Source organism: Haemorhous mexicanus, chromosome 8, assembly GCF_027477595.1.
Source record: "Haemorhous mexicanus isolate bHaeMex1 chromosome 8, bHaeMex1.pri, whole genome shotgun sequence".
NCBI classification, from domain to species: Eukaryota; Metazoa; Chordata; class Aves; order Passeriformes; family Fringillidae; genus Haemorhous; species Haemorhous mexicanus.
Genome location: NC_082348.1, coordinates 26,094,453 through 26,110,325, shown reverse-complemented (window position 1 = coordinate 26,110,325; position 15,873 = coordinate 26,094,453). Strand labels below are relative to the sequence as shown.

The following is a 15,873-nucleotide window of genomic DNA, read 5'->3' as shown; positions in this document are numbered from 1 at the left end:
CATGTATTGAGTAATAAAGGGTACACAGTGATCCTAGTTTTCCCAGTTATGAGACTAACTGCTAGGAAAGGGCTGATTTAAAATCAGCTTTGACAAACAGTACTGTTAAATCATGCTATGTCATCAGTCTTTTCCCTCTCCCTACACTGGTGTAGTCCAGGTGAGTGAGTGTGCTTGTTAGTTAGCCAAATGATTTGACTATTTTCTGTTTTAAAGTCTATTAAACTGTTATGAGCAGATGGAGCAGATAATCTTCCTGATACACACTGCATGTTTAAAAATCTTTTACAGTACTTTTTTTTTGTGAATCAAGAGGTCCTAAAATGTATAATTATAAAAAAAAAGTAAGAAAATGTAGTTTTAGACACTGCTTTCTTATCAGTCCTGTATTGAGCTTGTGTTCCTGACAGGAACAAGACAAGCTTGCACCCTTTCTGAGAACTGAGTTCTTTTTCCTTTCAGTTGCAATGGACCACAGACAGTGGGAATGTCCTCACAGAAACAGTGACGGTTGCGTTTTCCTCATCACCTTCAGATGGTAGGACTGCATGGATAACCTGTGTCTCCAAATGTCTTTTATTAGCTATGTCATGAACAGAAGTTCATTTTCCTTCCCAGAAGGTTGCTGTCATGTCCTGTCACTCAGGTGAACTTAAGAAGGATTATTTTGCTATAACTATTTTGGTTTACTTTTTTTGTATTTGACTGCATGTGTGGAAAAATACGTGTAGTCATGATGTTTTTGACAGAAGTATTAAAATTAAAAATTTGGCTTTTATTTACCATCTTCAAGCAAACAAAAAATTTAATGGGATGGTTGTCAGGAAAGAACATTTTTCATTGGATGAAGGTGCTGATAATTCCTCTTTAGAGAGAATTAAGTTACTACTGAACAGATATGTCTGTCAGCGGACACAATACTAGGATCCAGCAGGGTACTTGAGTTTCCAGGGCATTTGTGCTTCACATATCTTTAAACATCTTGCTGAAAGGGACTTCAATGCACATTGAGACTCCTGCTTCTCAAAAGTTACTGTTCCAGTGCTAGGATCAGGCACTAAACAGCAAGCATTGTATTTCTGTTGTTGGAATCGAAAGCAGTCTTTTCCATTTTTCCTTGATGCTTAGAACAGAAACAGAAACATGGGTGTTAAATGGCAGCAGGGCTGAGAGATGTGTTTCTTCAGTTCTTTGTTGTGTAACTTCTTTATTAATGTGGCACCCAAGTATCATCTCTTCCCAGTGCTTGTTGATCTACAAAGTGTTAAACTTCTTCCCGGTCTGTTGCAAAACTTGAGTGTAGGTATGGTAGACTTCTCTATAAACTTATGCATTCTTGGTTGAAGGACTGTTTTTTTGAAGATGTTATGCTGTTTTTCCTTTGTTGAAACTGGGTTCCTACTACTATTACTTCAAAACATGTACTAAGACAAAATACAGGTGTTTGTAACTAGATCTACTTGCTACCCAAATAGTTAGAATTACACTTAGCCTAAGATGTTCTGTTGGATTATGGTGGCTGGTAATACATTTAAATTAGATTATTCTGCCCTTCCCACCCTTTGTTTCAAGAATATTTTGTCTAGTGTAACACCAAAATAACTTTTCCTCATGTTTGTAGATGCTTTCCCCATCCTCTGTGTAATAGGTTTGATGTGAAACCCATCAGAGCTATGCCTGGCTTTTAGCGGGGATGTGATTGAAACTGAGGTGGAAGAGCCTAATTGTGTGCACAGGTTCAGATCATGCTGCAGACTTTACACATGTTTTTCATCTCAGTAGCAGAGCCAGCTGATTTCCCCATTTAACCCAAACATGGTGGTGGGTACATTTTGTTCTAGACAGCTGATAGAGAAGTCTACAGGGAGCAAAGGGGCACTGGCCACTGTTGTCATGGTCAGGGTTTACTTGTGTCAACAGTTATCCTGTGGTTCTTGCCTGAAGAAGTCCTGATGTGTTTGTGTCCCTTTCCCCTTAGGTCAGGGAGTAATATGGGCCAATTTCTTATTTGTTGTAGCAGGAAATATAAACCCCCAGAGGTTTGGCTCATTGCATGAGTTCTCCTCAATGACTTGGGGAACCTGATTTATGTGAAGCAGTTCCATCTACAGCAGTGCATTTACTACTAAAAAAAAGCTCTGTTTTTATTTGGGATTTTTAAACTTACTTTGGCTGTTGCTGTGATGGATTCATTTGAACTGAACAGTGTAGGGTGCAATTACTTTGCTCTCAAGAACAGATTTATTTGTGCTTCTGATTTTTGCTCTGTACAGATACATACAAACTTCCTGCAGTATTGTCTTTTTGTCATACCCAGTCTTCTTTCTTTAGCATCCAAGTTCTGCAAAGAAAACAGCATATATGTGTATATATATATATGTCTTCTGTATATCTGTATTGAGATTGAAGGGAGTTTGTTTGGTTCACAGGGGAGGCTTTTATTAAACAGGTAGAAGAGATTTGTCATAACTGTCTGCTTCCTCACTTTGGCACCATAGGGAGCTCAGGAGTGGAGTCAGTCATCACCAAAGCAGTATCCAACCAGAGCGGGGAGTCCTTGATACCAGAAACAGCTCAGCTGCTGTCTTCACTCTCTTCACTTCAGCCCAAGATATTTGCACAGCTTCAGGTACAGTCAAGTCATTTACAGAACATCAAACATGCTGTGCTGGAAGTGCTGGAGGCGAGCTGAGAACAGCACGTTCCCTCTCAGCGGATCCCAAACGTAGCTGGGTAACACGCACTTGGAAGTAGCTGTCAGCTCTTACTCTGGTTGCTCTTGCATGTCACAATTAGCATATAGCTGTGGTGCAGGGGATCCCACTACCATCTTTTGACACTTTGAAGTTAGGGTCTCTTGTGAAGACAAAACCAGGAGGATAAAAGCAGTGGATTCCTACCTCAAACCAAGTACCCGTTCATTTTCCACACGGTCCAGTCATTTCATAATGAAAATGCTGCAAAACTGCAGGGAGATAGGGCAGTCTTGTTTATTCCTTTTAAATCCTTCTCCAGCCTCTCAAGAAAATATCTTAAAATCCTGAAACTGCTCCTAGCTCAGAGCTGTAAACTTGCAGGTTGAAAGGCCTAAGAGGGAGGGATAAGAATGTCATGCTAAAAGAGCTTCTTCTAAAGCTCATCTCCCTTCAAAGCTGGCTCTCTTATCCCTCTTCCTTAACTGCTTTGAAAATCTGCCTTCGTATTTCCTGAACCCCAACAAAATGCGCGATCTTTTCCCTAGAAATACAATCTGTAGTAAGATTCTGTTCTACTTGCTGTTTCTTTTTTTTCTGAGGACAGCCTGACTCCATCTCACATCATTTTATTTAAAGTGCGCTTAGCTTGTAGTACCCACCTCTTGTGGGAATGGGCAGTACTGGGGAATGATCTGAAACTGAACATCAATCCAAAATTAGAACTTTATGTTCAGAAGCAATCTTCTAAATGCTGCTGGATTCCATTGTCCTAGTTGTTTTCAAGTACATTTTGAGCCTAGAGCTGCTGTGATTGACTGATCAGAAGAGTTAATGAGTAGGAAGTCAGAAGCCACCTAGACAATACATGCTGTTAAATGCAAACTCCTGCTGTAAATACTGCTAGGTTGGTACTTCTGCCTTCTCTTTCACAGGGATTGCAGCTGCAGTCAGCATTTACCTCGACAAATGGATCAACAGCCCTGCTAGCTGTAAATAACCATTCCCCTCCCAGCCCTGCAGGTCTCCTGGATTCCCTGGGGGGTGCAATAGGCAGCCATTCTCTAGCACTTATTCAGGGGCACAGTCTGCAAGCAGGTGCTGGCCTGACACAGGACAATGCTGCTGTGCCTGCTTTTGGGGCTCTGCCTGCCTCTGATCAGAGTCTGGTTGCCATGGGCCAGCTGGTACCAGCTGAAGGGGTGGATGACTCCAGAAGCCTGGAAGGAGGAGTGCAGCAGATTCTCTTGGGAGATGTGCAGACTATCCCAGTAAGGATTGTGGACAACCAGCCAGCACTTAGTAAGTTGTAGTTTTCTCAATAATATGTCAATATTAGAATAGTGTATTTTGTTCTGTGTGTCTTGAAGAAAGGAGATAAATGTGTTGATAGTGGGGAACTCTAAGACAGACTTCTTTCAGACAATTCTAATTAGTTTTTTTATTTTTCTGTGGGAAAGGGGAAAGATGTTTTTTGTGAATGGGATTTTATATCTCCAAACTTTTTTTTTTTTTATAAATTGGTTTAAATATTGTTACTTGAGGGGAGCTTTACTGGAGTAAATTCATGTCATTTTGCAATGTTTTAGAGCACAGTAGGTGACATAACTGGCTATTAAGCTAAAAAGCAGTAAACTTCATATATTCCTTAACTATTAGCTTGAGTACCTGAAATATTTTTCTTTTAAATGCACAGTTATTGGGGCTGAAGCATTGCCAATGGAGTTTGAACTTCAGTGTTTGATTTTTGTTTTGTTTTTAAGGTGAAGAAAATACAGAGAATGTTGTTACTTGTGTGAGTCAAGTTAAACAAGAACCAAGAGAAAAAGCATTGTCTATGGAAACAGATAAAACCAGAGACTACCACAGTTCCTCACCATAGTTCTTCGCCTTCACCTGTGAAGCCTGGAAGGATTTTCAAATTGGAGAACTCTAAATGGCTTGGAAGGAAAGGCAGGTGCTCTCAAAGTACTGCCATTCTTTTTTAGTTGTGTATGACATTCAGACTAAGCATATTTTAGAGTACTTCTGACCGAAGGCTGTTTTGGTTTGACTGATGGGGCTCACTGCCAACTCCAGGTCATTCCGTTGCCCCGTGGAACACCACCCCTCTCTTCTGTTTCAAGTTTTGAGTAATTTGGATTCTATCCAAATGGCCCATTTTGTTAATTGTTTCTGAAGGTCTTCCACAATTTAATTCCTTAGCTTTAGAATGTGGATCACAATGCTGGGTTCACATTTTCTGCTTGAGACCCTTGACTTTTATTGTACTACAGAGACCGTAGAATCTGTCAGCCCCAAGATCACAGAATCCAACAGCAAAGTGGATCAGTATGGCAATGGTTTTGTGACAAAAGGAAGGTCCAGGATGCTAAACTTCAAAGTGATAAAGGACATGGATGCTTAAGAAAATGCAGCTTTGACCTGATCATAATGTTAATGGTGTGAAGATCAAGGACAGGAGAAAGGTGAGGTTTCCAGGTGAATGTAAGGTTGTATGATAAAGAAAAGTGTGTGAATTGTAACAGTGAATGTTTTTGACTTGACATCTTTGAACTTCAGTTCTGGCTTTATAATGAGGTTCATTGATGCATGCAGCCTTCCTTTGCAGTGGTACTGTAATTGCAGTTGGTCATAACAACTAAATGTAGGAGTCTTTCTCATGGAAAATGATTGATGCTGCCATTTCAGCTTATCTACCTCTTGCTTTGTGCACTTGAAGCTATCAGCTCAGACAAATGTGATTTAAGCTGCTGTTGTTTGGTATGTAGGGCTTGTGGACACATTCCTAACAAAGAGAAGCCCAAGAAAACAAAGGAAGTAATCAAAGCAATATGTCCAAGTATGCTGTCACCACAACATTCAGAAAATAAACAAATCTTTTTCAAAAGTGACATATTCTAAGATTTATGTGGTCCATACAATTAAAATAATTACCAGGAATCTTTAGAAAATTAAATGTGATAAAAAGTAAGGTTTAGTAATATTTGAGTTAAAGCCGTAGTAAGTGACAAGCACGGAGCTGTGTAATGTGTGACAGACATTTAGAAAAAAAAATCACACCTACAAATAACTTGGAATCAATTTAAAGTCGTAAATGAAGTGAAACTGAAAACAACATGGACATCAAGTTAAGCAATTGCATTGTTTGCTTCAGGTGTTGAATTCCTAGAGCAACATTCAGAGTTGTTTGTATACAGCAATAGGAGCCTTTCTGTTATTAGTTCCTGCTAAGTAGTTGAGATCATAAAATAGGGGTTTTTTCTGCATGCTGTGGAAGAATTGAGTGTGAGGACTTCTCTCTTTTTCAGACTTGAAAACAAACAAAGAACCCTTGGAAAATTATTAGTTCATTTATGTAGAGAAGAAAGTGTTGTGAATATTATATGAACCAAAATATTAACATTTTAAAATTGTTACTTTACCTTACATTCAAGCATTCACAAACATCTCCTAAACAGTGGCCATTTAAAATTATTTTTTCAATTTATTTTGAGTATTTAAAGCTAAACCTTTCAAAAGCCTTACATTGAACTTGAGTTCCAAATGCCTTTATGTGCAAAATCTGTTAGGTGCTATATCTTAGCCTTAACATATATTAACTTCTCTGAGGTTAACTAACATTGTAAACACTTTTTGTTTAAAGCTGATGTTTCTGGGTTAGGTCCCATTAGAATTTTCCAACAGGATTATGCTCTTATTAAATAAGCAGTATTTTACTATGCAAGTACATTAAAAAAAAAATCTCTTTGGAGCCTCTAGTATTTAGTATCTACAATGACTTGTTTTATGGTATGCTTTACTCATTCCTGGGAAGGAAAAATCCCACAAGATTCTCCTGTGGCATTTATTTATTTGGTTGGTGTTTCTAATCTTGCTTTATTTGTTTGTTGGTTGGTTTTTTTGGTAGGTTGTTTTGCTAATTGTCAAAATATCTCCCAGATGGATGTTGTCTGCTGCAGTGTTAGTTCTGGAGCACTCAGTCAGCAGTCCCCTTTTCTTACCCAGCTCAAAAACTGCACACCAGAATGGGTACCTCCTTCCATGCTGCTGTGTTCAGTCATTCCATCATGGCCAGCTTTTCTTTACCTTTAAACTATTGCATTCCAGCCTATATTCTCTTTCTCTATATTGCTCTTTTTTTTGAGAATTTTTCCTCATTGTTGAGAATCCTTCTTTTCAAAAGAATTAATTACAGCTGAAGATTACCAGCAAGAGGTTATTTCCATTTTAGTTCTCTTCAAAGCAGACAATACATTTGTGATTGGAGTCACAGCTTAAGGAAAGTCAAGTTATATTTCCATCAGTTCTTACTTAGCTCCCTCATTAACAGTTCTGGTTTTTGCACAGTTCTTTCCACAGTCTCATCCTGTGCTGCACAGTATTTCTGATGGTATTTCTGGTTTTGACCTAGTGCTCACAGCTGGAGAAAACACTCTTTTAGTCCATCTTGAATTGCAGGTTCTGAAATTAATTTTGTATTCTATCCTGATTTGCATGGTACTCTGAAAGCAATAGAGGAAAAAGTTGGAAGATTTTAAAGAAGCAATAAAGAATTAGTTGTTTTTAAAAGCTGAGGATTAGACTTGCAATTCTGTTATTATTCTGTTTATTGGAAAATTTATTTTAATTTATTCTTGAGTCAATACTCATATTTTTGTCTTCAGTTTTCTTCATTTTCACAGAATTTCAGTTCTTTTTATCTTTGTATCTACGTATCTTCCAGATACATGTTTCAGTTTATTACTGTGTTGTTTATTTTCATTTAATGTAATCATTCTTTTTCAAAGTGTGTTTTACATTTGTTTTGTGCATTTTGCTGGAGGAGGAATATGAACTCTCCTTCATGTCCACTCTCTATATTTGATTTAATGCCTTTGTTCACTGATATCCACCTATATTTTACAGAGAAGACTGTTATGTATCTGAAAAAAATCAGAAGTAAATGCTGCCACGTGTAATGGTTAAAGTTGTTTAAATAGAATACTCAAGGCTGATTTTTCAGAGTAATCTATGTAGCTTGATACAAAGTACTTGGTTATTACATTGTGTTGGAATTGCAGATGTTTACTTTTTCTTGTGGTTGTTGTGTGCAAGCACTTATTTTGAAAACCTAGAATTCCTGACCTTCAACAGTACTGTAAATGAACAACTGATTCTCCAGTTATCCTTGTTGTTGGTTGTCTGTAAGAGTGATTGGTTGCTTTACAAGAAGAGATGTGCTTCTGTATGTTCATGCAAAGATAACCTTTTGGTAGAATGTAGAGAAGGTGTAAAAAGACACACATTTATAGCTCTCATTCAAGGCTGGAGGCCTCTTGGATGGAAACCAGCACTGGTAATGAGTGCTTTTTGTGGTACAAAATTATTGCAGTTTCCACAAAATTTATAGGCACAAATGTCTGTGTATGTATGTGTATTTTTTTTCTATAGTACCTTAATGTATAATATTCCTATTCAAATGTAAACTACTTGTCCTTTTAAAGTACTGGTCTATTTTGTGGCTATGGGGGCTCGTGGGGAGAAATGCAAGAGCTCTTTCAGGGCAGTGGATTTTAGGGATGATGGAATACAAGTAAGACAGCTTCAGGGAGAAGCTTCAGGTGGAAAAACTTCTTCAGGTTGAAGAAGTTCCTGAAAAGCAAGGATCCTGCTGGAGGGCTGATGGGGGCTGTGCCTGGGAGGTTTTGGGGTTGAGAGCCCAAGAGTGCAATGCAGTATCCATGGTCCTCTCTATGCCAGTAGTGGATAGTGTGAGTTCATGGTAAGAATTTAAAGGTATGAAGAGAAGGGTAGCCTGCCCTGCCCTTAAAAACAGAAAAGCTGCTTGAGTTTTGGTGAGACCAGAGGCAGATAAATGACTCCTCATAATCTGAGGTGCACATTCTTAGCTTCTGATATGGAGAAGAAACACCTCTTAGAGCTTCAGCCCAGGGCTGTAGGCTCTTTTTCTTTACCTGTTACCAAGGAAAACAAACCCTTTCTTTCCACCTGAATTAACCTGCTGCTTTTCTCATCCCCCTGACTGCAGCTCAGTATCTGCCCAAATGTCTCTTTCTTCACACTTATTAAGGCTTCCGCAGAAATCCCATGTCCTCAGGCCCTCCAATTCTCAGTGTTTCACTGTTGGACTGTTGAAGGAGCTGCTGAGTTCACTGCACAGGTAAACACTGGTGAGCTTTGCCCCATCAGTTTTTCTCCCTCCTTCCCCACAATCCTAAGTTCCTTTAAATGCCATTAAGGTTTTTTACTTGCTTGCATAGGGGTTTATCATCATTAGTGGGATGAGTATGAAGGAGCCCTGTTTCACAGACCATTTACATTCACAGCAACTGAAAAGATTTGATAAAACAAGGAGGAAAGGATGGGTTCTGCCAGCTGTTAGGGCTGGCCTCTTTCATACCACTTGAACTCCTAATTCTGGCTGTGGATAGTAGATGCCTGTTAAGTAGTCTGTCTGTTGGCAAAAGTGCCATTTTCTCCCTTAACCCTATTCAAGCAGATAGGTTCTCAGATGTTTAGATAGGAAGAATCTGTTCCATAAGGGATAGAGGGTGTGATACAGCTGAGGATGGTGCTGGGGAAAGTTACTGCTCTTTATGGATCTCTGATGGGAAAATCATCTTTGATCTGCCTTGCCTTTCTGAACAAAGCTCTCGTAGGAATAGACTTCAGAGCCTATCCCATCAGTAACAATTATCTTCTCCCCAAAACAATGCACCTCATTAATGAATGAAACAAGTGTTGTGTAAAACAGGTGGTGTTAATTTTTTAGGTCAGAAGCTATCCAGCTGGCCTATCCAACAGCAGCAGCTAAGGTATGATTTGGGGGGGAAAGGAGGGAAGAGCAAATAACAGGAGTGTGTGTGCATGCCTTTTTTTTTTCCAGCATGAGTTCTTACATCTTAGTATCCCATTCCATTTCTGATGCACATGACAAATGGCATGTTTATTTTCTGAAGGGATTTGAAGTGTTTTCTGGAGAGTCTTCAATAAATAGTACTGCTGTATCATACAAACTACTGGTACATGTTTGCCAACCAGGACCCCATCCTGTTCATGTACAGAAGGGGTTTTAAAAGCATGGAAAGCTTTACTAAGAGTGTCCTTGTCCTAAGGAGTCTTCCCTGGACAGGAAAATAGGAGCTGTGGGAGTAATTCTCATCAGTAACCTATTAGCCTCTGATAGATAAAAGAAACCTTGCAAAAAAGTATGTATACAATAGCCCCTCACACAAGTTACCTTTGGATAATTAGTAGTTTTAAAATACATACACATACATATATAGATGTATGTACCTCAAACTAAAATGGAGACATGACTATAGTTGTTTGCACATAGTTCTTTAATACCATTTAATTACACTTATCTGTTGTTAAATGCTGCAGATTTTAGGGCACATGTAATCAGATCTTTTAATGTAGGTAATTGGAATTAATGTTTTTACTACAACCATCCTTCACTCTCTGCAGTGTGGCTCAGTTGGTCATTTGGCATGTACTGGCTTCTGTTAATGACATTCTGCCTGTTTAAACAAGAGCATGCTGTTCTAAGCAAATTAAATTTCTCACTCTTCCTGATCTTTTTTCTAACAGGGATTGATATGGTTCATCATGAAAACCTGTTTGTAGTATAGTGCTTTCATAAGAGTTGATTTCTGGGTCTTCACTAGGAAGGAACCAGAGAGCAAAAGCTTACATACTATTGGATCTGCCATTTGGACATTTGTCTAATTTGTCTGGATTTCTATAGCAGGACAGTGTCAATACAGTATAAGCTCCCACTAAAATACTGAAAACATTTCAACACTCTCCCTTGGTCAAGTGTTGACAGTTCGGTGGCTTGAGGAAAGATCATAGGAATATTTCTGCTCTTTGGAGAACAGTTTCTGTCTGTAGATACTATTTAACACATAATTGGGTGTGGTAATCAAATGGCAGTAGGAGAGCCAGAAGCAGAGAAGTGTGTGTTGGCAGATCAGTGAGAGAGGGAGTTCAGTGCCAGTGTCCTTGTGCCAGACTAACATTCCCTGTGCTAGTCCTGAAAGCAGCCTTGACAAAGAGTGCTTGTCTTTGTGCTGACATAGCTGTTCTTTCTGCTTGCCCACTCAAGAAGCTCTCCAAGCCTTCAAGGAACATGGAGAGCATGAAGGTGTGTAAGATCTTATGAGAGGACCTTCAGGAATGAAACAGAGGAGATTAAAGTTTGATGACATTACTTCTATGTAATGAACTTTCTTTGGTGGGAGGAAGAGGATTTCCCAATAGAGAATAAAAATAAATCATCCTTTTGAGATTATTAGTATTATTGCTGACTCTCTCTGGTCTACTCAACAAAATGCCTAGTGTTTGGACAGATCTCAATGTTTTTATGGTGTGTTCCCAAAATGTTAATGAATACTTGTTCATACATTGCCATGTTTGCATGACATCCTGAAACTGTAAGCCAGTGGCATCTCCTTGATCTTTTTATTGTCTCTGTGCATTTTATTAAAGTAAATGAAAGCTTGTTTTATAAAGAAACAGCAGACAGCTTTTATCCAGAGTCCTTTCAGATATACACTTTTTACAGAGTAAGCTTTAACTTAATAATGTTGTATATTTCTAACCCTTTAATAACCTGAAATAATCAAAGTCCTTTCACTTTCTTTTTCTTTTTATCCAGAACATGAAGCATTCCAAACTACCCGTCAAAACCACCATGCTCAGAGCCTGCAAGGTTTGACACTTTTCTTCCTCTGTAGGTGATCTTCCATCTGTGCTGTGTTCAGTGTCTTGCATCACCAGAATCCATAGTTAAGAGCTATCCCATCACATGAGGGCACTTTTTCATATTCATGATCTACCTGGTCACTTGACAGCAAGCATGTCACTAACAATATCTGCAAGCCACCTTTTGCTGATTAATATCTGTCACATCAGTTCTAGATGTGGCAAATTTTCTTTGTGCATGAAATTTGCATTAATTTAGTGATACCAGTGGTGTCAAAAATAGGTCTCATGAACTGAGAGCCTTCTGTTGTGAGTTTGATCTTAATCTGAGCTCTCTCTGAGCTAGGGAAAAAATCTGAGGCCATGCCCCTGTGTTCTGCAGTGCTTGTTGAGCAGAAGAAAAACCTCCCAGCTCCCAAGAACAGCAGCATTTGTGTTTCTGCCTGATGTAAATCTGCTGATATTAATCTCTTGAAGGATGGCTCATGGAATTCTGCTTTCCAGCTTAAGGGATTTTGAAGCCTCTGTGTATGAAATCTTGGTGGAAAATGTACAGAGAGTTGGGAGTGCCTAGAACAGTGACCCTCAAAGTGTCCTTAATTTAGAAATATGAGCTGGTAGAAGGAATAAGCAACTGAAGAATATCATGGAAAGTAGACATTCTTGCTCTTTACATAGCATTGCCCTTACACAATACTTTTTCTTAAATATGTTCCTTAAAAACACTGGTCAGCAGTGAGAAGAAAACAAATCTCAATTTCTCCCCACAGCCAGCTTACAGTTTAACAATGCTTCTGCAAATTAATCACAAGCTGGGCCTAAAAATCTATCCTAGATCTAAGTTCAGGTTTGCTTTGTCAGGTCACTGTTAAGTTACATAAATTTAACTTTTTTGCATAGCTGTTTCTTTTAAAGCTACAATTAAATGTGAGACAGAATTGGACATTTTGTTTCTAACAGAGGACACTTCAGTTGTCAGAAGTGTGCAGGTGTTTCCCCCTTGTCTTCCACTTTTATCTCTTAGTTAATTTGCTGTTTTCTCAGGATCACTTACCTCTGAGAGTACTCCAGATAACTGTCAAGAGACCAGAGCAGAGAACAGAAGAGGAAGACAAGTTTGCAAAAAACTCCCCGCAGGAGGTAGAAAGCTCTCAGAGTTACAGCTGAAGATTGCAATTTCTTATGGCTGAAATGGCTCACTTTAGATGGTAAATGTTTTTTTAATATACTGCTTTTTAATTGTTGATTTTGTTACTATTTATGCTCTGAGCTCACACCTAATAAAAGTTAGAATGGTAATTGTGTATTTTGCTTTTATCTTCAGTGTGCTGGTTATCTTCTGAAAGCAAACTGGTCTGATAACTCCATGGTTTTGGCTGTTGACAAAGCTGTTATCACATCTGAGGTGTTCTGTACATGGAAGGAGATGGAGGAAGTGGGAACCTTCTTGACCTGACTTCTACTGAGAACTGATGATCTGTGGAAAGAGGGCTTTACTGGTTTAAAATCAATATCCTCACAATAATTTCTTGGTTGTACAGGTTTTTCATGTCAGGTGCTAGTGCATCTCTAACTTTGCACATAATACAAGCCATAAAATTACCTCTCACTGGCCTAGCCATGTTTTTTGTTGTCTCCTACCACTGTACTCATTGCTTTCTGGGACTGGGGAAATTGTTTTAACATGTTCTGGTTTTCCACTTTTCTGCCTTTTTCCTGTTGCCTCTTTCTCATACCCAGAGATGCACAGAAACAAATTTCTCATTTTAAAAAAATTCTCTATCCTCAGTTTCCCACATTTTGGGGTTTTGTTTTTGCTTTATTGTGCTGGAGTTTGATTTCTTACATGATTGAGATGTAAGATATCATTGCATTTTGTTTAAGGAGTGGGAAATACTGGGGTAAGCTCCACTGCCCCCTTCACTCCAGAAGTCCTTAGAGAAAGCACCTGCTACAGGTTCTGCTCCTGCACCTGCATCTCCACACAGGTCAGCACAAATGCAGAGCTGTGCTGATGACAGCAGTGTCTTGCACTTTATGCACCAGCACCTTATCAGTACAAAGTTACTGCTGTGAGTCCAGATCAGTCTGTGGGTCTGCCCCACTGTGTCCCCACAAATACAGTGGGGCACAACTTGAAAGGGAGCAGAGGAGATGGCCAGGAAGTTCTTAATGTTCAACTTGGAGTTTGTGCTTCTGTGTTGAGTTCAGGTGCCCTGGAGCGGGTCGCCCTGTGCAGGACACAGCTGGTTCCAGGCAGCTCTGCAATGGACCCAGCACAGGACACAGCTGAGCACATCAGTGAAGCTGGGGCACCTCTGTGGAGGTGTCTGTAAGGAAGGGAAAATGCTGCATGGCAGAGAGGAGTGAGCAAGGAGGTGAAAGAGTCCTCTCAGCACCGAGAGAAGGAGAGGGAGGAATTGCTTCAGGTGCCAGAAGCAGGTGTGTTCCCTGCAGACCACAGAGGATTACATGCCAGAGCAGGTGCAGATTTTTCTGAAGGAACTGCAGTCCATGGAGAGGAGCCATGCTAGAACAGGTTTCTGCTGAAGGACTGCTGCCTGTGGAGAGGACCATGATGGAGCAACAGAAAGGAGCTGTTACAGACTGCAATGCCCACATTCCTCTTTGCCTTGTGCTGCCTTGGACAAGGGGAGACAGAGAAGCTGGGGGTTCAAAGTGTGAAGTTGAGTCTGAGGAAAGAGAGCAACAGGAAGGGAACGTGCTGTTTTGATTTGCTTTTGTTTCTCAGTGATTTAATCCATTTTAATTGGCAATAAATTAGCTTTCCTTTATTGATTCAAATATTGAAATTTACATCTGGATGCAAGTCATGGTGGAAAATCCTGATGTCTCTTTGATCACTGCAAGTTACTATTGCCTTTAATTTTTTAAGTAATCAAATTTTTATTTTTAAGAATTCATTTTTTGTGAAGGAAGTAGGGCACCTTGTCTGAATCAGCAAATGCATTTCTGGATGTATTCTGCTTAGGCCTTTCAAGTTCAGCATACTAACTTCACTAGAGTAGATCTCAGGTGGAGAGTTAACTCAGGAACGTGTCTAATCCCTTACATTTCAGCTGGAAAACAATACCAGACATATTTTTACAGGTTGGAGCATGAGAGAGTCATTCTGAGGAGAGGATGCTGCAGCAGTAGATTCTACTTTATCTACTTTAGTAAGCTGTTCTTACAGGTACTAAGGGTGTGGCATCTTCCTAGTGTTATGTCTAGCAGTGCTTCAGAATGGGGCAAAGTTTGTGGTGAGTGGCATCTTTGGTGAAAATGCTGTTAACTCTGGGAAAAGAAATAAGCAGAGTTTGGCAATGAGATTTATAATCTTGTGCTTTCCAGAGATTATTTTCCTGATTAAGAAGGAAAGTTCCTTTAGAGGGTAAGTTTATATGTAACTTCTTACACCACCTTTGGAAAATACCTGGCAGTGGACACCAAGGGTACCTAGACAGGGTACTGGGTGACGTGACACACTCACTGCTTTATAATGGGGGCACTGGAATATAAAATTGATGGATAGCTTCCTAACATTAGCTAAATTAATCTTTTCATCCTCTCTCTTCACATTTCACTATAAAGGGAAGAGTCTGTTAAGGGAATATGGTGAATTGGTAGTTGTTCATAAAAGTGTTTATGAACAGTTGGATGAAAAGGACTTCTTTGATAATGAATTAGATGAGCTTCAGAAAGAATTGTACTGTCATTGTATTTTCTTCCAATTGTATCACTCACTATTGATTATTGTCTCACTGTTTATTTGGTGTATAATTTATTTGTTAAGCTTTTCTGGCCATGTCAGGGCCATAGATGTAATACATATGGCAATTCTCGTTTTAAGTTTTATAAAAGGGAAAGGAATTCTTCATTTTTTATTTAGCCACCAGCTGCTCTGGAAAAGTCCATTATTATCCATGTTCTATGGCTACCAAAAATATTTTGTGCTGAGTATTCCGTAAACTTGAGATTTTTCCTTGGATCAGGCAAAGTGAATTTAACATCTTAAAAAAAAAAACAAACAAAAAACCCCAGACTACTCTGGAACCAAATCTAGCATCTTCAGGAGCTATGACCTAGGGTTCATCAGTTGCAATTGTAAAAAGATTGATGTTTTCATAGTGAAATGTTTTTATTCATCTAGTTTAATCTATGAACAAAAGTGTCTCCGTTCCTCTTATTTCAGACTTCTGAACTCCTTTGCAAAATGACAGAGCACTAGTGAGATTAGCTAATAACTGCAAAAATGGAAAATATTTCACTGGGGACAGGTGCTAACAAAATGTACCATAAAGGCAGCCAGCATAATTAACATTAGCAAGGTAAGATCTTTCACAGATTAACTACAGGCTAATACCTTTGGTGGTACACTGATGTTTATTCTGATCTTGCAAACAACAATAATGTTTATGAGCCTTTGCAGAAAGAACTGGGAAATAAAGCACTTTCTAAAATGCCA

At 39.1% G+C, this 15,873-nt stretch overlaps 1 protein-coding gene across 18 annotated transcripts in view; it reads left to right on the top strand.

The window, feature by feature from the left end:
- CARF (calcium responsive transcription factor) overlaps nucleotides 1-15,873 on the top strand; it is a 34,433-nt gene extending 18,560 nt beyond the window's left edge. For 7 of the 18 annotated variants that reach the window (XR_009487374.1, XR_009487384.1, XR_009487371.1 and 4 more), the window contains 9 exons: nucleotides 463-538; nucleotides 2,499-2,629; nucleotides 3,629-3,995; nucleotides 4,457-5,161; nucleotides 8,725-8,856; nucleotides 9,469-9,511; nucleotides 11,359-11,412; nucleotides 12,450-12,613; nucleotides 12,730-15,873. Coding sequence is in view for 1 of the 18 variants with exons in the window: in XM_059853304.1 (XP_059709287.1) it covers nucleotides 463-538; nucleotides 2,499-2,629; nucleotides 3,629-3,995; nucleotides 4,457-4,575 (693 nt within the window). In the remaining 17 variants the exon portion in view is untranslated. Of the gene's footprint in view, nucleotides 1-462; nucleotides 539-2,498; nucleotides 2,630-3,628; nucleotides 3,996-4,456; nucleotides 7,644-8,724; nucleotides 8,867-9,468; nucleotides 9,512-10,806; nucleotides 10,846-11,358; nucleotides 11,413-12,449; nucleotides 12,614-12,729 lie in introns of those variants that run through there. The other 11 variants (XR_009487378.1, XR_009487381.1, XR_009487382.1 and 8 more) reach the window with 11 other exon arrangements.